The sequence below is a fragment of the Myodes glareolus genome, chromosome 4 (genome assembly GCF_982192425.1).
Source record: "Myodes glareolus chromosome 4, mMyoGla1.1, whole genome shotgun sequence".
Lineage (NCBI taxonomy): Eukaryota > Metazoa > Chordata > Mammalia > Rodentia > Cricetidae > Myodes > Myodes glareolus.
Genome location: NC_142029.1, coordinates 3,850,841 through 3,872,672, shown reverse-complemented (window position 1 = coordinate 3,872,672; position 21,832 = coordinate 3,850,841). Strand labels below are relative to the sequence as shown.

At 48.1% G+C, this 21,832-nt stretch overlaps 1 protein-coding gene across 5 annotated transcripts in view; it reads left to right on the top strand.

Annotated features, from left to right (window-relative positions):
• Myrip (myosin VIIA and Rab interacting protein) overlaps positions 1-14,889 on the top strand; it is a 183,592-nt gene extending 168,703 nt beyond the window's left edge. For all 5 annotated transcript variants that reach the window (XM_048423910.3, XM_087905143.1, XM_087905142.1 and 2 more), the window contains 5 exons: positions 3,548-3,709; positions 6,926-7,030; positions 7,145-7,205; positions 8,996-9,114; positions 12,392-14,889. In XM_048423910.3, coding sequence (XP_048279867.3) covers positions 3,548-3,709; positions 6,926-7,030; positions 7,145-7,205; positions 8,996-9,114; positions 12,392-12,424 — 480 coding nt within the window. In that variant the 3' untranslated portion in view covers positions 12,425-14,889. The remainder of the gene's footprint in view (positions 1-3,547; positions 3,710-6,925; positions 7,031-7,144; positions 7,206-8,995; positions 9,115-12,391) is intronic.
• Positions 14,890-21,832: the final 6,943 nt, after the last annotated feature.

Below are 21,832 nucleotides of genomic sequence, written 5' to 3'. Positions count from 1 at the left end.
CTGTCGTGGGAGCAATAGGGTGAGCCACCTCATGATTTTACCCAGGGAGTGTGTGGAACAGCTGAGTCAGCTCTGTCCCCTCCCACTCCTGTCTGAGGACCTGGTTCCTCTGCTTTTCTGTGAAACAGTGGCAGCTTGTGCTAACCTATGATTCCAGCACACATACACAAATACACACACACACCACACACACACACACACACACCACAAACACACACGCACACATGCACCACACACACAGACACACAGACACACACACACACACACACACACACACACACACACACACACACACACACACATCTATCCCTATTTCCTTATAGTCTCAGTTCTTGCTGTCCGTGTATTTTACAGCCACTGGCAGCAGGCACACTAGGGATGCCCAGATCCGACACTGCAAGACAGAGCAGAGGACATCGGTCCCACCCAAGATTCTCTTGCTGCTCCAAAGCTCTAGAGAGGAGGTGGCCCCAAAACTCGTGGCAGTGGCTGTGGTTACTTAGTTAACTATCTGCCTTCATGAGCAAGAAAAAACATACTGCCATCTACTGGTTCTCTGAGGTATATCTTATGGAAGCCGAGCCCAACAAGGTGCTATGGGGTACCAATCCATTTGGGCAGTTTGTTCTTTCTGTGAAAATTGAAATTCATACATAAGAGACGCCTAGAAGTGAGACCTAAAAGTGGGGCCGGGGCTACGGTGGAGATGGGGCGACCGTGGGGATGGTGTGATATTGGGGTGATGGTGATGCCAGGGTGATGGTGGGGTGGGGTGATGGTGGGTCTAGGCAGTAGCTCAGTGGGGTAAGTGTTCGTCCCATGGACTGAGAGTAAAGACCACCACACAAATTAGCTAAATTTATATCCAGCCTTATTATATATGTACAATAAAGCCAGTCTGGTGATTGCCTCCCCCTGATTTCAGGATTTAAGCCGTCAGCCCCAAACATAGAAGTGGGGTTTTTATAGCCCCAAAACTGCAAGCCTAGGGGGTTCCTAAGGTTGGGGGATTTCCAGAGGAATTGTGGTTATGTAGGAGCTTGGCTGAACACCTCAATATTACTTGACAAAGCATCTTATCGTATCAGACTGAAGGTCAGGATATAGTCAAGGAGCGAGTCAGATTCCACAGGGTGTAGAACATGTTACATTCCAGAAGACAGGTCAAGACAGAAAACAGAAATAAACTTATTTTGACCTTATAACAAGATGGCTTCTAGTCTTACAATGGAGTAGGGCTGACCCATCGTAAGTGCTTGCCTTACAAACATCAGGGCCTGAGTTCAATCCCCAGTACTGGGCAAGCAGAAGCAAATATGTTGGGATTTACTGGCCAGCCAGTCCAGCCAGTGAGTGCCACTGTCCCAAAAACCAAGAAGGAAACTGAGGAATGACAGCAAGATTGTTCTCTGACCTCCCCATGAATACACACAGAAACACACATGTATGCACATACACACACTCTCTCTCTCATACACACTCACATGCACACTGTTCCCAGAATCTTGCAATAAAGAAATCTACATAGTGTTCTTTCTCCTGGGAATTTGATCAGAGCCCATCCTTAATGAACACCTGTTCCCACCTCCTGAAGCTTTCTGAGGAAGACTCACTAAATAGCAGCCTGTCGGGGAAAGGTATATCACAGGTATTGGTGACCAGTTTGAAGAGGACACAGATAAAGTAACCACTGTTCTCTCCCAGTGTGGGACCTCACTTCAGCAGGCAGTTCCAGGTGGCTTTCTTTCTTTTCTTTTATTTATTTATTAAAAATTTCCACCTCCTCCCCCCGCCTCCCTTTTCCCTCCCCCTCCCCTCTTCCCCCTCCCTCTCTAGTCCTAAGAGCAGTCAGGGTTCCCTGCCCTGTGGGAAGTCCAAGGTCCTCCCCGCTCCATCCAGGTCTATAAAGGTGAGCATCCAAACAAACCAGGCTCCCACAAAGTCAGTCCTTGCAGTAGAATCAAAACCCAGTGCCATTGTCCTTGGCTTCTCAGTCAGCCTTCATTACCAGCCACATTCAGAGTGTCCAGTTTGATCACATGCTCCATCACTCCCAGTCCAGCTGGCCTTGGTGAGCTCCCATTAGATCAGTCCCACCATCTCAGTGGGTGGACGCACCCCTCGTGGTCCTGACTTCCTTGCTCATGTTCTCCAGGTGGCTTTCAAGAGGGCTGCGTTTTAACAAGGTAGAATAACCCTTTATGGAGGGGCAGGCTGACTTCTGTTATAGCGAACCTGGAACAGAGCCACTGCCCAACCCATGTAGGACAGCCGGACATCTGGATCTGAGTGCTGAAGTGTGGAACTTGATAATATTCCAACAGAGATTAAGATCCACAACGCCACAGAGTAGAGACCGGAAAGGCATAGGAGCTGCACCAGCCCTCCCCAGTTCACATCCAGGCTCCTCCTCATCCCGGCTGGGAGACCAGGGAAGACATAAAACATTCCCATCTTTAGCATGGTACTTATTATAACTGTCCATCTTTAGAGTCACCTGGACATTCCAAGAGTTAACTCGTGGTCCAGCAAGATGACTCAGTGGGTAAAAAGGCCTGCCACCAAGTCTGATGACCTGAGTTCAATCCCTAGGACTCACATGGTGGAAGGAGAGAATTGATTCCTGCAGGCTGTCCTCTGGCATACACACACACACACACACACACACACACACACACACACACACATACACACTGTCCATCTAACACATACCCAAACCCACAAACAAATAAATGGAATTTAAAAAAAAAATAAGTCATGAATCTCTTGCCTTAGTTCCTGGCTCGGTAAACACGTCACCACTACCGTCACCCTCCTCCAGCCCCCCAAGCCCCATCACTTCGGTGGTAAGTTCCGATTCAACTGTGCTCAGTAGCAAACCGCTGTGTCCCCTCCCCCCAGTGCCCGGAAAGCAGATTTTCAGAAAACACAAAGTAAAAACATAGCCACTCCAACCAGACTGAGGGTTCAGATCTATTTCCTATTGCTTTGTCTTGGCTGTAATAAAAACAACTTTTTTAAAAAACATAACATTAGCAGATAATAGAGTCAAAAAGATAAATCGCAATTTGGGAATAGATAAGCCCTGGGGTGAAGGTGTGCCTTCCTCTTGTTCCTGGTAAAATGAGTGATCCTGGGCACATCATCATTGTCACCAACACTTCCAATCTCACCCAGTCATATTTGTCTCTTGCTGTACTTAAACAGGTCGTTTCACGTAAATCATTCCCAAACGTTCCCATCGCAAGTTTATTTCCACTTGATATTCCCTGCTATAAGTCCGTGGACACACTCACAGTTCACACTGCTGGCGCTGAGATTGCTGTCCCATTTTCTAAACCAATTTTCCCTGTGCTCGGAGGAGAGGGGAGATGTCAAAGGCTTCCTGCCCTCACCTAAGGGTGAAGAGCTTTGATATGGGGGAGCTCTCATCTCTCCCGCCCCCAGTACGGAGCCCAGTTTTCTCTGGTCCCTTGCTGACTGATGTCCCCTTGAAGAGCCTGGCTACCCCCAGTCCTCTGGGCTCAGAACCGTGCTGTCTCTGCAGGTGTATCTGGCAGCGGGCACCGTGTATGGGTTGGAGGGACAGCTGAGCGAGCTGGAAGATGCTGCCCGCTCTATCCACAGCAGCACAGGTGAGACGGAGCTGGCAGATCTGGAGGACCAGGTGGCTGCGGCTGCAGCACAGGTACACCATGCTGAGCTCCAGGTGAGCCCCTCCTCACTGTTCTGTTGAAATAGGGCGCTCCCACCTCATAGACACATTTCAGATTCGTGATGCCTGCCATCAGCTCCTGTGGGCGAGCGTAGAGGCAGCTGCTTATAGCAAAGGACTCTAGCAAACCTTTTCTGTCTTGAATTTTATGTGTCTTTTTCCTGCATGTATGTGTGTGCGCCATGTGCATGTTTGGTCAGAAGTCATTGATTGGATCCCTGGGAACTGCAATTACAGTTGACTGTGAACCACCATGTGGGTGCTGGGAAGCAAAGCCCAGGTCCTCTGCGGGAGCAGCAAGTGCTCTTAGTCAGGGCTCCACCTCTGCAGCCCCCCACCCTTCCCCTCCTCCCATAGCAGAGCCTCAATCTATAGTATCGATCTTAGAGTTCATTTAAGACTTATGCTGATGGCTGAGGAGATGGTTCACCCAGAAAGTGCTCACCACAAAAGCCTGAGGGCTTATGATCCCAGCCCCCACACAAAAGCCAGGCAAGGTGACAGGTACCTGTAATCCCAGTGCTGGGGAGACAGAAGTGTGAGCATCCTTGAGGTTTACTGGCCAGCCAATCTAGTCACATCCGTGAGCTCTAGGCTCAGTGAGATACTCTCTGAAAATATAAGGTGGAGAGCAATGTCCACCCCTGGCATCCACAATATGTGTGCATGCATGCATGTGTGTGAGTGTACAAACTTGCGTGCACACACACATGCACACTTTATGCTGCTCTCCTCCCATTTCATCCCGAGGCCACCCCTCTCATACTGTGGGCTGCTCCCTGCTGTTTCCCCAGCAGGGACTCACAGTCACATGAGAGCCAGGTCACAGCTGTCTGGCCTACAGGAATGACTCCTGACCTAACAGAAATGGAGGCGGAGCTAGAGAGAGGGCTCAGCAGCTAAGAACACTGCTGTTCTTGCAGAGGACCTGAGTTCTGGTCCCAGTACCCACGTCAGATGCTCACAACTGCCTGGAACTCCAGCTCCACAAAGTACATAAACATGTATATGTGAACGAGGAAATCTTTTTGAGGGGCTACATAAAGGAATGAACACATAGTACACCCTTCCCAGGCCATTGGGTGAGGACTGGTTAGACACAGCCGTCTCCCCTGAGCGCTCTCGTCCCCTGTATTCTGAAAGTGCCTCTTAGCAGCTTTTGTGGATGTGTCCTTGTCCCTCATGGGTCAGAGCTGGTCATAGGCTAACCCACTGACTCTAACTGGGATCTGTGATCACTCTCTCAGAAACCCATACCATTTTATTTCCTTTATAAAGGACCCATGATCGGTCCACTGCCCATAAATATACTATAGGACCCACTACTAGGCAAGGTAGTGCTTGCCTGTACAATGCCAGCATGAGGAGGATTAAGATTGGGAGTTCAAAGTCATCCTTGTTTACAGAGCAAATTCAGGGCTAGCCTGGGCTACATGAGAGGCTGGCTCAAGATACATAAGTAAAGGAAAAGGTGGGAGGTCCATATGTTTCTTGAGATTAAGAAACAGCACCATGGCTCAGCAGAGAAGGGCACTAACCACACCAGCCAGGAAACCTGAGTCTCTCCACAGAAACTCCATGTAAAGATAGAAGGAAAGAGCCAAAGAAACAATTCCACCCAGTTGTCCTCTGACTTACACATGTGCCATGGCATGTGTGTCCCATGTATACTTTATAAATACATAAATAAATAATCTTTTAAAAGCAGGGAAACAGCAGGAGTTCAATACAAATCCCTGGCATTGATACTGTCTTTATTTTTGTTTTTGTTTTATTTATCAAGACAGGGTTTCTCTGTGCAGCCCTGGCTGTCCTGAAACTCTGTGGTCCAGGATGGCCTTGAACTCAGAGATTCACCTGCCTCTGCCTCCCAAGTGCTAGGATTAAGGTGTCACCAGCACCACTTGGTTTTGTCCTTACACCTTAACACTACATCCCGGCCAGATCTGAGGAGATGGCAGAGCACAATTGGTAAAGTACTCGCCTGGCAAACATGCGAGCCCGGTTCCCATACCCAGATCCCACATTTTAAAAAATACGAAGGAAAAGCCTGGCATGGTGGTATGTTCTTGTAATCGCACAGCCTCAAAGGAGGTAGAGACAGGTGGCTCCCGGGGGCTTGCTGGCTAAATTGTCTTGTTCCAAGCCAGTGAGAGATGCTATCTCATAAAACAAGCAAGCCAGAGATCTCTCTAAAACTCTTTCCACCCCCTCTTCCCAAGTGTCCCTGAACAAGGAGGGTGTAGGCGGTGTCCTGAGCGAGGGTGTGGGTGGTGTCCTGAGCGAGGGTGTAGGCAGTGTCCTGAGCAAGGGTGTGGGCGGTGTCATGCAGGCATCCCTGTTTAGGGCGGAGCACTCCACAGGCATGAGTCTCCTATTAGCCACTGACTGCAAAGAGAAGCTTCTTCGATGGGAGATGGAAGCTGCGTTAAACTATGGCTGTGAAGATGAGTATTTAGAAGGCAGTTTGGAGCCACGTCCATTTAGCAAAATAATAGCACGTTCTGCCCTGGGGCCTATGACCTCCCTAGCCACGGGTATTTGGCCCGGTTTACAGAACTAGGTCTGAGTTCCATCCCATGGAACAGGCCTTAAGTCCAATCAGAAAGCAGCTAGTTACTCCCAAAACACTCATGCCACTGCTACACCATGTAGGTCTCACATTTTCAAGTTTTTAATTACCTCAGCAGCCCTCCCTGAGGACAAGGTTCCAGTACCTCTGCAGAACAAGTTCAACCCTTATCCTAGCCCTAGTAGATGTCCTGGTCACTGAGACCTAGGTGGTTCCAGGCCGGCAATTCCCAAGGTGCTCCAGGCCTTGGATTTCTCCCTGTGCATTCTCCAATAGGCTGTTGACATACTCCAGAGCTGCAGAACTGGAAACTTGAATTTATACATTTCTTGTGTTTCGTCTTTTCCTTGCAATTCTAGATAGACCAAATGATTGGTAGAAGCTGAATGAATGAAAAAGCCAGGTGTTGTGGCCCACGCCTGTCCTTCCGCACTTAGGGAGGAGGTGGAGGCAGGAGGTCATCCTTAACTACATAGCAAGTTCCAGGCTAGCCTGGGATGCGGGAGACTTTTTCTTAGAAAGAAAAACAAAATTGAATGTGTGGGTGAGCTTCCATCAAAGAAGGCTCATTCTTTGTAAGTTCGTAACACCTTAACCAGGAGTCTTTCTTCCTTTGTGTATCTTCCTGCTGCATGAAGATTTCTGACATCGAGAGCCGGATTTCAGCCCTGACCATCGCCGGCTTGAACATAGCACCCTGCGTGCGTCTCACAAGACGCCGGGATCAGAAGCAAAGGAACCAGGTGTGTCTGTCCTTCCCTCCCCATTAGACTGCATGACCTGGAGCGTTCTGGATGCCGTCTCTGCGGAGCTCTACGTCTCTGCGGAGCTCTACTGAAGGCTGTGCTTGTTTGTAGGTACAAACTATAGACACATCGAGGCAGCAGAGGAGGAAACTGCCCGCCCCACCCGTGAAACGTACGTTGCACTTAAAACATCAAGCTTGAGACCCTGGAAGAACTCAAAACCTTCCATGTGTGAGGAAGTGTGAGGACCAGACCCAGTGTGCCCTCTCCCCAAGAAGTGTTCTAATCTGCCTTGCTTGTGAGTGTGTGATAGGTGTGCATGAGGATGGATGTGTAAGAGTAAGCATAAGTGGGTGTGAGAGTGATCGATGTGCCCATGTGAGCAACCGCGTGTGTCCGAGAGTACGAGGAGGTGAGCATATGTTTGTGAGTATGTGTATGAGGGTGATATGTATGAGTGTGTGTGTGTGCATATATGAATGTGAAGGTCTGTGACTGAGTGTGGATATATACATGAGGGTGTGGGGGCTCAGTGTGCAGCTGAGTGTGGGTATGTACACGAGTGTGGGGTTATAGATGAGTGTGTAGATGTGTATGTTGTTGTGTCCATGGGAGAGTATATGAAGTGTGTGAGCGCATGTGTGTCTGTGTATGGGAGTATGAGTGTGTGGCAATGTCCATATGGAGAGAGAGAATGTGTGTGATTTTGTGTGTGTGTGCCTGTGATCGTCTTAGTCTATGTGTGAAAGTGTGTATTATGTGGGGTATTTGTGTGTGAACTTGTGAGTGTGACTGTGTGATTGTATGTGAGTTATGTATGGGGGTATGGGTGTGATTGTCTTAGTGTATGTGTGAAAGTGAGGGGAGTGTGAGGTGTGCGTGTTGGGGATATGGGTGTTCATGTACAGACTAAAGTGTTGGCATGTATGGGTGTATGTGTGCATGCATTCTGAATGTGTGTGAGTATTATGAGGGTGAAGGAGTGTGTTAGTGTGTAAGAGTCTTACTGTGTGCTTATTTCTGTGAGTGTGTATTTGTGAGCATGAGTTGGTGAGAAACTGTATAAGTGAGAGTGGAGTGTGTTAGCATTGGCCACTTGAGTGTGGGGGTATCTGGGTGTGTGTCGGGTGTATGCGTGTGTGGTATGTGTATGGGGATAGACTTGGTGTGTACAGTGTATGCATAAGTGTGAATGTGAAAGTGTGAGTGTGTTGGTGTGTGTGCAAGAGTACTGTGTGAGTGTGTTAATGGTGGAGTCCCTGCCAGTTTGAGTAGGGGATTGTGAAAGTATGTTGGTGTGAATGCATTTCTGGGTGTTTTGAGTGTGTGTGTATGTGTTTGAGAGTGTGTTTATGAGCGTGTGTGAATTTGAGTTTGGGGATGTGGTTGTGTTTGTGAGTGGGCATCTGAATGTATGTTCATGTTTACGTGTTTGAATGTGTGTACTCATAAGTAGTTGTGCTTGAGCGTGAGGGCGCATGTGTGTTTTATGTGTGAACATATATGAATTTGAGGTCTGTTTTGTGTGAGCTTGTGTGAGATTGCATGTAAATGAGTGTGTGGAATTAGGCTAGTGACCAGTAACCCCAGCAGAGCCCCTGCCTCTGCCTCCTGCAGTACCTGGATCACAAGCTATTTTACGTGGGTGCTGGGATCCAAACTCAGGCACAATGAGCCCGTGCCGACAGGGCCATCTCTCCAGCATTCTTACCTGTCTTGACTTGGGGCCCCCAGAAACAAACCCTGGGACATGGATGCATGGGAGGATGTTTGTGAGGAGATACCAGGAAGTGCGAAGGTGGGGGCAGAGTGTTGGGGTGCTTTAACTGGTGATGAGCTACTTCTTGGGGAAATGAAGCCAATTCTCCCACACCGAGCCATCTCCCAGGACCACCGAGCCATCTCCCAGGACCACCAAGCCATCTCCCTGCACCTAATTCTCATTATTTATTTCCTTTTTAGCTGAAAAAATTGAAGCATCTTCTGTGACTCCCATTAAAACATTTAACCGCAACTTCCTTCTACAAGGCTCCTCCACAAGCAGGCCCTCGGAAAGGGAAGGCGACCCCAAGGACTTGGTGGTAAATATCATCTCCGTCCTCGTCAACGCCACGTGACGGTTCCTCCTCTCCTGTGTCTGTCAGGTCACACAAAGGTCCCTTCATCCCTTTCTTCTACAGTTGCCCCCAGCAGAACCCCGAGAGGCAGCCTTTCTGTCTGGCCTCCTGGCCTGTTTTAGATTTGGGGGAGGTGAGTGCTACCCTGTCTGGCACTGCTGGCCTCTTTAACCTGAGTCTGTCATCTCGGTTGTCTGTCTAGATCTTCTTAGGAACCAGCTACGATGGGAGAGACGTGAAAGTGTGCCAGGTCTGGTGGCTGTGTAAGGGGTTTTATTCTGGGATGGCCCGTATGCACCTGAAAATTTCTGTTAGCCACAAATGCCTTTTCCTAAGTAGAATCAGCAGCTGCCCCCAAACGTGACCAAGGACAGGACAGAGGATAATGTCACAGACTCTGGGGATCACACAGGAAGGGCTAAAGGAGTATTTGCGACAAAAACATTTGCAGCTAGGCAGGGTGGCTCATGTCTGTAATCTCATCATTAGGGAGGCTACAGCAGGAGGATTGCTGCAAGTTTGGAGCCAGTCAGGGCTTCATGACGAGGTTCAGTTGAGTCACAGTTACACAGCAAGGCCCTGTGGCTGAGGACATGGCTCATGGAGTGTCTGAGGTCTATTATTGCTGTGATGAAACACCATGACCTAAAGCAACTTGGGTTTGTATGGCTCACATATCCCAAGTCACAATCCATGAGGGAAACAAAGGCAGTAACTCAAATTAGGCAGGAACCTGGAGGCAGGAAGTGATGCAGAGGCCATGAATAGGGTGCTGCTTATTGGTGCTCAGTCTGCTTTCTTATGAAACCCAGGATCACAAGCCCAGCATGGCACTACCCACAATGGCCCACCCCCATCAATGCTAATTGAGAAAACACCTTACAAGTTTGCCTGCAGGCCAGTCTTATGCAAGCATTTGAATTTGTGTGTGTGTATGTGATCTTTAGGTTCACAATTCATCAATGAATATAAAAACAAGATTGCAGCTGGGTTATGGTGGCTTACAGATGCAGTCTCAACATAAGGGAGGCTAAATAAACAGGATTGCTACAAACTCAGCACCTGCCTGAGCTACACGGTGAACACCAGGCCGGCAAGACATGTCTTAAGACAATTAACAGCACCATCTGTACCAGAAGTTTTAGAAAACAGAACAGTTCATTGGAAGAGATATATGACCCACGCATGTCCATAATCCATGCCTTGCTGGTGGCAGACCTGTGTGGAATGACTGGGGGAATACAAGCACACACCCACCTGCTGCTGTGTGGGCACCCTCTGCCTCTCTCTTCCTCGTCATTGCCCTCCTGGTCCACTCTGAGTGCCGAAGCACCAGGTGATGGCATCTATGAGGCCTTTGAACTACACATCACTGCCTCGATGGCCTCAAGGAACCTCAGTCCTCATTGCCTTTCCTTCAGAGGTCAGCTGTGACCCCTGACCTTTCAAAGTTCAGTCATCTTGCTACTGGCCATAACTTCAAAAAGGTTTTAAAAAAATTAAGCCAGGTGGTGGTGATATAAACCTTTCATTCTAGCACCCAGGAGGCAGAGGCGGGCAAATCTCTGTGAGTTCAAGGCCAGGCTGGTCTACAGAGTGAGTTCCAGGCCAGCCAGGGCTACACAGAGAATTAAAGCCTTATCATGCTCAGCACAGGTCAGCAGGGTCAGGGAAGAAGTCGGTCATAAATGGGATGATTCAATCAACTTCACAGCAGCAGAACATACACGGGTCGGAAGGGCCTACAGAGCTGCTTATCCTATTGCCATGACTAAATACATGCCTGGAAGCAGCTAAAGAGCCAGGATTTGCTTTCGCTCCTAGCTGGGAAGCATGATGGTGCCTGTGGCAAACGACCTGCCCATGGTGGAGGGAGCCTGAGGTGGCTTGCTCACATTTCAGAATCAGAAAGCAGTGCAAGGAAGGCCAGGCAGGAAGGAAGGTGTTTATAAGTTCTCGGTGTGACCCACCTCATCCAGTCTTCCACGGCACAGCCAGTTGGAAAAGTAGCATTCGAACACAGGACCCTGCCACCTTCAGCACCTCCAGCTGGATGGAGGTGAGGCCTTTTAGTTCTGAGGGATGCTGTGTGCCCATGTTATTCTTTTTAGTAAGTCATTTTTAGTGACACCTTAGAGAGCTGATGATGTTGCTCAGCATGCCAGGGCCCTAAGTTAGATCCCCGGAACCTCAAAAATGAGTAAATAAGTATCAGTCACCTTAAAATTACAGGAAATGGCTAAAAAAAAAAATCAAAGCAAGGAATGCCAGAGAGATGGCCCAGGGGTTTAGTGCCCTGGCTGCTCTTTCAGTGGACCTGAGTTTGGATCCCAGCACCCATGTGGTTCCCAACCCTCTGTAACTCCAGTTCCGGAAGGTCTGGTGCCCTCTATTGGCCACCACCAGTACAGGAATGCATGTGGTGCACAGACAGACATCCAGACAAAGTACGGATACACATAGTTTTCTTTTATTTTAAAAAGGGGGAAAAGAGCATATGTACTAAACAAAAAAAAAGTAGGGCATAAATACTTTCAGACAAAGTAAATTTTAAAACAAGAAGTACTTAGACAGCTGGGAGGCGGTGGCGCGCACCTTTAATCCCAGCACTTGGGAGGCAGAGGCAGGCGAATCTCTAAATTTGAGGCCAGCTTGGTCTACAGAGTGATTTCCAGGACAACTAGGGCTACACAGAGAAACCCTGTCCTAAAAAACAAAAGAGAGAAAGAGGGGAGATAGAGGGATGAGAGAGAAAGAGTGGGGGAGGAAGAGAGAGAAAGAGGAAGAGGGAAATGAGGGAGGGAGGGAAAGAGGAAAGAAGGAAGGGAGAGAGAAAAAGAAATAAAGGAAGAGAGAAAAACGGAAGAAATAAAGCTCAGAAACAGCGGGAGGAGGGCATTTTCATATTTTCATTTGGCTTAAGTAGGCGAGTTTAGAGCCTGCCTTGGTGGCGGGTTTCGGTTGATGAGTTAGGAGTTCCCTGTCACCTCTCCAGTCAAAGAGCTGAGTAGTGTGAGCATTAGGTGTTGGTTAAGTTGGATTGGTTAAATATCCAACTGTGCATCACAGGAAATATCTAAGTCCCTAACAGAAAGTCAGCTTCCTAAGAGTCAGTTTGCAAACAGCCCCTCAGCAAACCCCGGGAGGAAGAAAGTGTCCAGCCATCCCCTGTGACCATGGTGCCAGACATGATTGGTTTGCCAGGCAGCTGGTGACGGTGTATCCATCTTGCTTCATTCAGGAGCCTGTTCTGGAGTCGGCTGTGATGTACTAACCACGGAACTCCACAGCCAGTGACCCACTGCCTCCGGCCGTACACGACAGTGCCTTGACCCAACAGCCATCGAGTACTGTGTGGATTTCCACTGAGGCGAGGGCCTGGGGGGAGGGGCGCAGTGCGCTACTGCACAGGGTGCACAGTGCGCTACTGCACAGGGCTGTCTTGATACCTCACCCAGAAGGCCGTCTCAGTCTGCAACACTGAGGTCTCGCCCACTCTCTGCCTTAGGCTCCCAGGGGAATCTGAGACCGAATATCCAGACGCTGGCTTCCAGTAGCAGAGCTCTGTGTTCAAGAGATACATTGTGTCTGCCTAATTTGCTCCCGTGTGTTGTCTTCACCATCCCTGTGTGTTTTAATCTCTTCACCCGCATCAGCGGTTCATCCAGTGGAGAACTTTTGGAGAGGAGGAGATTCGGGGAAGGAAGGGAGGAAGGGGCTATTACCCCTGATTACTCTTGCTTATCATCCCCTAACAGATGCTAAGAGCAGGGGGCACTAGAAACAATCTCATTGGGGAATGCTAAGCCACCTCCAGCTAAGCTCCCAGCCCCCACCTGCACCTCCATCCCTGTCCTTCCCATTGCTTGGCAACCAGCATCCACGAAATGAAAAGCTCAGATCCACCCAGGCCATACCTTTGTGTCTTTGAAACCATGTTTCCTTTGAAATTTGGGGTTCTTGCATGGATTTACTCAGGGGGAGGGGCCTAAGGAATGTCATTATTAGTCTAACTTTCAGGACACTGTTCAGAGTCAGTGCGACATGGCTTGGTCACGGCTGACGTGGAAATGAGATTTGGGTAAATGAACTATTGTAAAATAGAACCACGTAAGAAAAGTGTTTCATTCTCCAAAGTATATTCCGTCACTGAATTCAGCGAGGTTCAGATTCAGCAGCAATGAGGAAGGTGGTTAGGAAATCACCTTAGAGAAAAGTTAGTGCCAACTGTGAGGGTTGCAAGAGGTGATGCAGGCTCCACATTCATGGCCTGTTTCAGGGGAGAGGCTGGCCTAAATGCACGGCTACCTAACGTGTATTTGTGCACACAAACGGAACTTACACTCCGCTGGGCTCACTCGGTGCTTGCACCCTGTTTTTAATGTTGGCTTCCAGGATATTCTGACTCATGGAGTATGGGAGGGGGCAAAGGAGGGAAGCTAAGCAATGAGCAAGGCTATGGGTGACCATTAGGTGCTGGCTCTGGAGATCCCAATGTTAGTGTCCCTTTCCGGTAGGCTTATGGGTTTTCCAGAAACCACAACCAAAGGTCAGACCATTAAACTTGCTGAAGCTATATATGTGTGGTGCGGGAGAATTGTCTGTGTTCTGTCAATCATGTTTTAAATAAAACGCTGATTGGCCAGGCAGGAGGTGTAGGTGGGAAAACCAGACAGGAAGTGGAAATGATGCAAGGAGAGCAGGAGGAATTCTAGGGAGGAGGAAGCTGATTCCCCCACTCCTGCCCAGGTCACCGAAGCAGCAGGATGTGAGCTGCCCCACTGAAAAAGGTACTGAGACACATGGCTAACATAGATCAGATAAATGGGTTAATCAAGATGTAAGAGTTAGCCAATAAGTAGCCTGACCTAATGGGCCCATCAGCTTTATAACTTAAGGAGTCCTCTGTGTCATTTTCTTTGGGGCTAAACAGCTGGGGGGGACCTAGCAGGACAGAAACACGAACAAACAGGCCTCCTCATGTTACATATGTGAGCCGGCTCTAACTGGAATGCCCCCGCCCCCAAAGCCCATCTCTGTTTTCACCTCCATGTTGTCCTGTGCATCCCCAGGCTTGACTTAAGTGCCCTCCTTGCGCTGTGTGTGTGCCATTGCTGCTGAAGGGGGTCTCATGTTTCCAGAATGCTCCTGGGGCTGTGTGTGTCACGCCAGAGAAAGGACTCCGTGGACATAGTAACCTGTGGCATTCTATCCTGCAGGTGTGGTTCACACTGAAACAAAATTGAGAAACATAACAACAGAAAGATCTGATTTCCAAACAGGATGCTTTCCTTAGGAGGCACAAGGCTGCCTTTGTGCTAACAGTGTTAAAATACTCAGTTTTCTTTTGGGGAAAAAAAAAGTGTGTACTCTGTAAGCCTTGCAAAAAAAAATAATAATAATGAAGAAAAAGCCTGTTCTATGGCATCTGAACTTTTATAAAGGTTTCCTTGTGCCAAATACCTACAAAGATTTATTTAATTTACTATTTAAACCATAAACATGCTATAGTTCCAGAAAATTATTTTGTCATCCAGTGATTTTGATCTTTAGTGTCAATATTTATATTTAGATTAATTTTTATAAATGAAATATTTTGATGGTTTAAGAAAATGAGGACAGAAAGAATACTATCTCTGACGGCTTCTTGGGGTTATGCCTTCATGTCTCACACACCCGGCCAAGAATCACTGTCAAAAGAAACGACCACGACCGAGCAGTAAAAGTCACCTAATGAAACTTGTCTGCCTGTGTGATTTCTTTCATTTATTTGCTTATTTTGGTTAGAAGAGTCTAGGAGGCAGTGACTCTGCCTGCCTGCTAGTTTAGTGCACATGGCTGTCTGACCAAGCTGGTTCTCTCTCCCACGATGAAACAAGTCAGTCTCGCAGTCCAGGAATTACGGGTGTGCACCTGCACATTACAGGTGTGCACCCTCATGTTACAGGTGTGCGCCTGCATGTTACAGGTGTGCACCCTCACGTTACAGGTGTGCACTTGCACATTACAGGTGTGCACCCTCACGTTACAGGTGTGCACCCTCACGTTACAGGTGTGCTCCTGCACATTACCCACGTGTGCCTCCACATTACAGGTGTGCGCCTGCACATTACAGGTGTGCACCCGCACATTACAGGTGTGTGTCTCCATGTTACAGATGTGCACCACAGATGTGTGCCTGCACGTTACAGGTGTACACCTGAACACTGGTTTTTGGCTCTTCTTACTTGGGTGTGGAGAATCTGAACTCAGACCCTCAAACCTGCACAAGTACTTTGCTGATACACCCACCTCCCCAGCCCACAAGAACACTTTGGTTAAGGCAGCCAGATGGTTCTACTACTTGTATGTAGCAGGAGTACTGCCAAGCATCATGTGGGGCACACAGGGACACCTGCAGTAAGAAACAGTCCAGGCCAGACTTTTCACAGTGCTGAGGATAAGAACTCCGAGTTGGTTAGACCCTGGAGGTGAACCCATTTTGTCAGTAGGAAGTCCCTTGCCTGCCTCAGTAGACACTCTGGATAGTTACTTCCCCACTATCAGTTAGGGTTTCTATGGCCGTGAAGAGACGCCATGACCACAGCGACTCTGACAAAGGAAAACATTTAATTCGGTTGGTTTGCAGTTTCAGAGGTTCGGTCCATCGTCAACATGATGGCGTGCAGGCAGACATGGTGCTGGAGAAGTAGCGAGTGTCCTACATCTTGACTTGCAGGAGCTGTAGCACAATTAATAAAAACCCAGAAACAGATACTGGGGTTCAACCTAAAGATCAGAAAAGCAAAACAGCCACTGGCTGTTACCTCTACCTCAAACTGAAATGGCAAGCCTGCCTCCAGGAATCTCAGAATGAGACTGTGACCAAGAGCTGTCTCCTTCCGTCTTATATTCCTCTCTAGGCTGGGATTAAAGGTGTGCACCGTCACTGCCCAGCCTCTATAGCTAACTAGTGTGGCTGCTGAGACTGAAGGTGTGTGCAACCACTGCAGCACAAATAATAAACACCCAGAGACAGAAAGTGGGGTTCAACCTGAAAACCAGAAAAGCAAAACAGCCAAGCTACTAGAGAAGTCTTTCCTCTACCAAGGCTGGGCGACCACAGACTAAGCAGACTAAACCTCTCTCTCCTCCCATTTTATATTCCCTCTGGGATTAAAGGTGACTTCCTAGAACTGGGATTAAAGGTGTGTGCCCCTAATGCCTGATCTCTAGTGGTTTAGCTTTGCCCTTCTGATCTTTAGGAAAACTTTATTTATTAAAATACAAATAAAATATCACTATTTTACCCTTTTTGTCTAAAAAAAAGAAGGCTGTAACTAATATAATAAAAATTATACAGTAAGCACAGTAACTATATACAATATATACAGGCAATAAGTACATCAACAATGTCTAGTCCATTTGCATTTGACAAATTCAAAGAAAATACTCCATATCGATCCTATCTTGGTGAGTTCAAAGTCTTGTACCTAGTTTACTTTCTATCATAACTTGCTTTCTGCATCTGGTAAACAAGGAAAACTGTAACAACTATCTAGTGTTCATCTCCCTCGGAGACCCAAGAAGGAAACACCATTAACTGAGTAAGCAAGACGAGCAAGCAAGCAACTTCTAAAAATTGTGAGAAATGACAGAAACAACTGACTGCCTGGACAGTTACCCAAAGTTTCTCTGCAGTGTTGGGGCTTCCATCTTCTGCCTACAGGTCTATAATATTAAAATATAGTGGTATATTATTTGTGTTTTAATAAATAAAGCTTGCCTAAAGATCAGTGCAAAGCAGCCACAGTAGCCAGCCATACAAGCCAGGCAGTGGTTGCACACACCTTTAATCCCAGCAGCCACACTAGTTAGCCATAGAGACTGGGCAGTGGTGGTGCACACCTTTAATCCCAGCACTAGAGAGGAATATAAAATAGGAGGAAACATGTCTCAGTCTCAATCTGGGGATTCATAGAGCTGGGATTTCCCCTTTGATTGTCTGAACCTTGGTAGAGGTAAGACCTCTCTAATAGCTTGGCTGCCTTACTTTCCTGATCTTCATCTTAAGCCCCAGTATCTGTCTCTGGGTTTTTATTAATCGTGCCATGCTGGGCGTGGCTTAAGCATATATGAGACCTTGAAACTCACCCACAGTAACACACTTCCCCCAACAAGGCCATAATTATTGCAGTAAAGCCACGCCTCCTAATAGTGCCACTCCTGTAAGCTTATGAGAGCCAATTGCATTCAAACTACCACACCCACCCTTTCGCTGGCTTAGGAGGTTGCGACTTCCTGATATGACCAGACCGTCAGACAGTGGCTCCTGCCATTCACAAATGGGAATAGAAATCCTCTCTTAATCTGCAATAAACAAGTGTATAGAAATACAAAAGCCAGCAGCCTTGTCAATCTAAGGTCCCTGGAGTACTGGTATAATACAGCTGTTTCCCCAAGGTTGAGCCTTTCTGGACGGAGATTTTGCTTCATGAATCGGAGACATACAAGACTCATGAAGCTCCTTCAGCTACAAGCTCTAAGCTGTTGCTCGGAGAGAGGAGACGTCTGTGGAGCTGCCTGCAAGTAGTACAAAGCCCCCAAAATGCAGCTTTCTCGGCTGTCATCCATGACGGGGTGGGTCTTTTTGATGGTATACCTACCTCAAGCCAGTCATGCTTCTTTAAGTAACCCCTCACACCTGTTCCAACAAATGTCCTCAATAAACTCATCGAGCCACCAAGCTGGATTTGGGTGACATTATTTCTTGGGTCTGTTGTCACCCTATCTGAGAAGAAGTCGTGCTGTAGACACCGGCAGATGCGCTTAGCATCACCTGGTTGCTTGTCCAAACTGGCCCCACCCTGATGCTTCTATTTACATCTCTAATAGTGATCCCAGTATGATGCTTGAAGTGTTTATCTCATTGTTCTTTATCGATAAAAAATCAGGAGTCAGATATCGGGGTAGGAACCCGAATGATCCCAGAAGCCACCAGTGACCTCATCTCTCTTCTGTTCCTCAATCCCAAAGGGCTGAGATCCTCTCTCAGTCCCGCCTTACTACTTCCTGTGTCCTTTCTCTTCTCGGTCCTCCAAGACCTCTGGTTAATTTTGGTCAGCTAGTGACTAGCTCCGCCCTCTGCTTCTATTGTCAGAATTCAATCAAAGTATCTTGCAACAAGTGCTAATACTATGAATCCCTGGACACTGCTTTTAAAACTACTGGTGAAGGAAGGGAAGGAAGGGGCCCAGCTGACTTCCAAAGCCTCACGGGCACTCTGAGACGTAGCAGCTCCAACGGAAACAATGAGAGAACATGAGCCGCTCCCTGCGGTTGAGGACTACTCACCCATCCTCCTTTCACAGAGGAAAACTGATAGCCAAAAAAACCAGAAAACCAAGGAGCTGGGATTTCAATGACACTGGGCACACAGCCCTTGCCTCCCCACACCTAAATGCACTGCTAGGCAAAGAGATTGAAAAGAGATGGACTCTAAGCTGTAAGGTGGAATAAACCCTTTCCGTTCCTCCCAAGGTTGATTTTGGTTGTAGTTTTTATCGCAGCAACAAAAGTGAACTAGGACCACCCTATTTTAGAACATCGGCTTGATGTTCTTGATGCTAACCCATTGCATCAAGTTGGAACACACACACATACACTCCCACACATATAAACAAACACACACACACACACGCACGCACACCAACCTACGTACCTGAGATACCCTTCTCAGGAGACAGAACGGCAAGCATCTGTATCCCTAGAAACACACGGCTCTTGTTTTCTGGGTTATTCAGACACTCATTTATTTTTCTCCTAAAAAAAAAAAAAAATAAGTGCTTTATTTGCCATGGTAACTGTGTAACTGTGACTCAGAGTTCAGAGCATCTAGAAAGTTCCAGAAGTATCTGGTCCCTCCTCAGATATTTACTGTACTGTGGCTGGTCAGCTCACCTGTAACGTTGCATGCTAAGTGTCTTCCTTATGCTGCTAGGACCTTACAGGAAATGATTCACAAGAAACACTTCAGCAGGAGCTTGGTAACCATAGCTACTAGATGCTTATGTCAACCCTCAGCTCACGCTGGAGGCGATTTCTGCTCCAGGCCCTAACTCTAGTAGGTATGACCACTCTGCACTGTCGAGGTTGGGCTTGGTTAGATGGCTTGGCTTGTGATGGGGGTCGGGGGATGACAAATTTCTCCATCCCTTGATTTTGTACTTGGATCTGAGACTTGCTTGGGCTAATTGGATGCTCTAGTTAATTTTTGGTTACTGTGCTAATCACTAAGGCCAGAAGTAACATGGGGAAGAAAGGGATTATTTGTCTCACAGGTCACAGTGACTGCTCTCTGAAAACACAGTGTGGTGGTTTGCATAGGCATGGCCCCCATACACTACTGCGTTTGAATGCTTGGCCATAGGAGTGGCACTATTAGGAGGGGTGGCCTTGTTGGAGTAGGTGGGGCTTTGTTGGAGGAGGATCATCACTAAGGGGTAGGATTTGAGGTTTCAATTGCTCAAGCCAAGTATAGTGTGACATTCCTTTCCACGGCCATGTCTGTCTGCATGCTGCGGTGCTTCCCACCATGATGATGATGGACTAAACCTCTGAAACTGGAAGTCACCACTTCAATTAAATGATTTCCTTTGTAAGAGTTGCTGTGATCCTGGTGTCTCTTCGCAGCAACAGAACCCTGCCTATGACACATTGGGTTTGGAGAGTGGCATGCTGAGCAGTATTATTGTGGAATTAGCCACATTATCTTAAAACATCCCTGCGTGAAGGGTAGAGTAAGATTAGTGAATACAAAAAGCAAAGTCGTGGCGATGGTTAATGCTGACTCTGTGGGATTCAGAATCACCCAAGAGACAGCCCTCCGGGCATGCCTGAGTTGAGTCTCTAGAATGGCTAATTGAAGTAAGAACACGTGCCTAAGAGGGGCGCCACCGTCCTGTGGGCTGGGGTCCTGAATGAAATAAAAAGGAGAAGGTGAGCTGGGCACGAGCGCCCATCTCTCCCTGCTCTCTGTGGGCACCAGTTATCAGCCAGCCCTGCGCCTTCCCCGCCATGACGGACTGGACCCTCAGTCGCACGTTAGCGTAAAGAGGAAGACGCCGAGCTCTGGCTCTGACATTGCACGGCCCTCCCTCGCCTTTCTGAACCTCCATGTGTGCTGAGTCTTTCACGGAGTCTTTTGTCATTGAGATTTTTTATATCTATCACTGCTGTACTGGAGCATTTGGCCCCTTAAAAATAGCTCTCCCTGACAGCCGCTCTGTTTTCTCCCAGGGGAAGTGTTTCCCGTACAAAATTTGCATTTTGCAGAACAGTTGGCCACAGGAGCCTTCTGTCTCAGGGACTGAGCTGGGAGTCTAATAAAGCCCAGGTAAACAGGACTGACTTTCCAGGGGACTGGAAAATTTGAAGATCCACTTCATGCTTTGGAGGTGATTCAAAGGGTCCAGTCTGATGGGGCATCCATAAGTCTCTAAATACAAGGAAAGAAATCTGTTTTCTGTCAGAGTTGTCGTGTCTGGTAAAGATAAAAGACTGAGAGCGAACTTGTGCTTTGGCATTCTGGTTTCACAGGTCTGGGGTGGGACCCAAGACACTGCTCCTAGCCGGCCCCTGGGCTGTCAGCGCTGCTGGGTACACTTTGAGCATCAGGGTTCCACAGAGTTCTTCAGGGACCTCCAGGAAATGACCGATCCTGTGTGGCTCATTTGTGATTTCCTCTCTCACATCCCTCCTCCCTGGGGAGGAATCCTGAGATCGTTTCCGGGATGCGTACATGTGCGTGTTCACACACCTTCTTCTTCTTGCACTGGCCAGATTTCATCTGTCCTGCACAGACACTAGGGAGAAAGTGAGACCTAGGGTGGCCTGTGGTGGTCTTGGCTCTAGCCTGGGGTTACTTCTTGCCGTGTGACGAGACTGACAGCCATGCAAATATGATCACCCCTTTCCGTGTGCCTTCTGGGACTAGGGATGATTACTCTTTTTCTTTTCATTATTGTAACAAAATGCCTAAGACAGCAAAGATAGATAGCTCTCTGGGTGAAGTACTTTGCACACAAGAATGAGGATCTGAGTTCAGATCTTAGTCACCCACATCAAAAGCCAGGTGTAATGGTGAACGCTTGTAAACCCAGTGCTGGGGAGGCAGGGACAGGTAGGTCCCTGGGGAGGCAAAGACAGGCGGGTCCCTGGGAGGCAGAGACAGGCGGGTCCCTGGGAGGCAGAGACAGATGGGTCCCTGGGAGGCAGAGACAGGCGGGTCCCTGGGAATGCTGGCCAGTCTGTCTAATTGGCAAAATAAAGTTCAGCAAGAGACTCTATGCCAGAAAATCAGGTGGAGGGACTGGAGAGATAGCTTGGGGGTCAAGAGCACTTGCTGCTCTTGCAGAAGTTCAGTTCCTAACACCTGCATCAGAGGCTCACAACCACCCGAAACTCCATTTTTACGGGATCTGTTGTCCTCTTCTGACCTTCACAGGTCCCTGCATGTACATGATGCACACACATGCACTACACTCACAAAATTCAATTTTTAGAAAGACACCAGATGTCAGCCTCTGGCCTCCGTGTGCACACACTCACAGAGGTGGGGACGGCTTGGCTCTGGTGAGGGCCTCATGGATGAGGCTGTCACAGCAGTGCAGGACAGAGGCCCTTCTTTCTCTTTAAATGATGC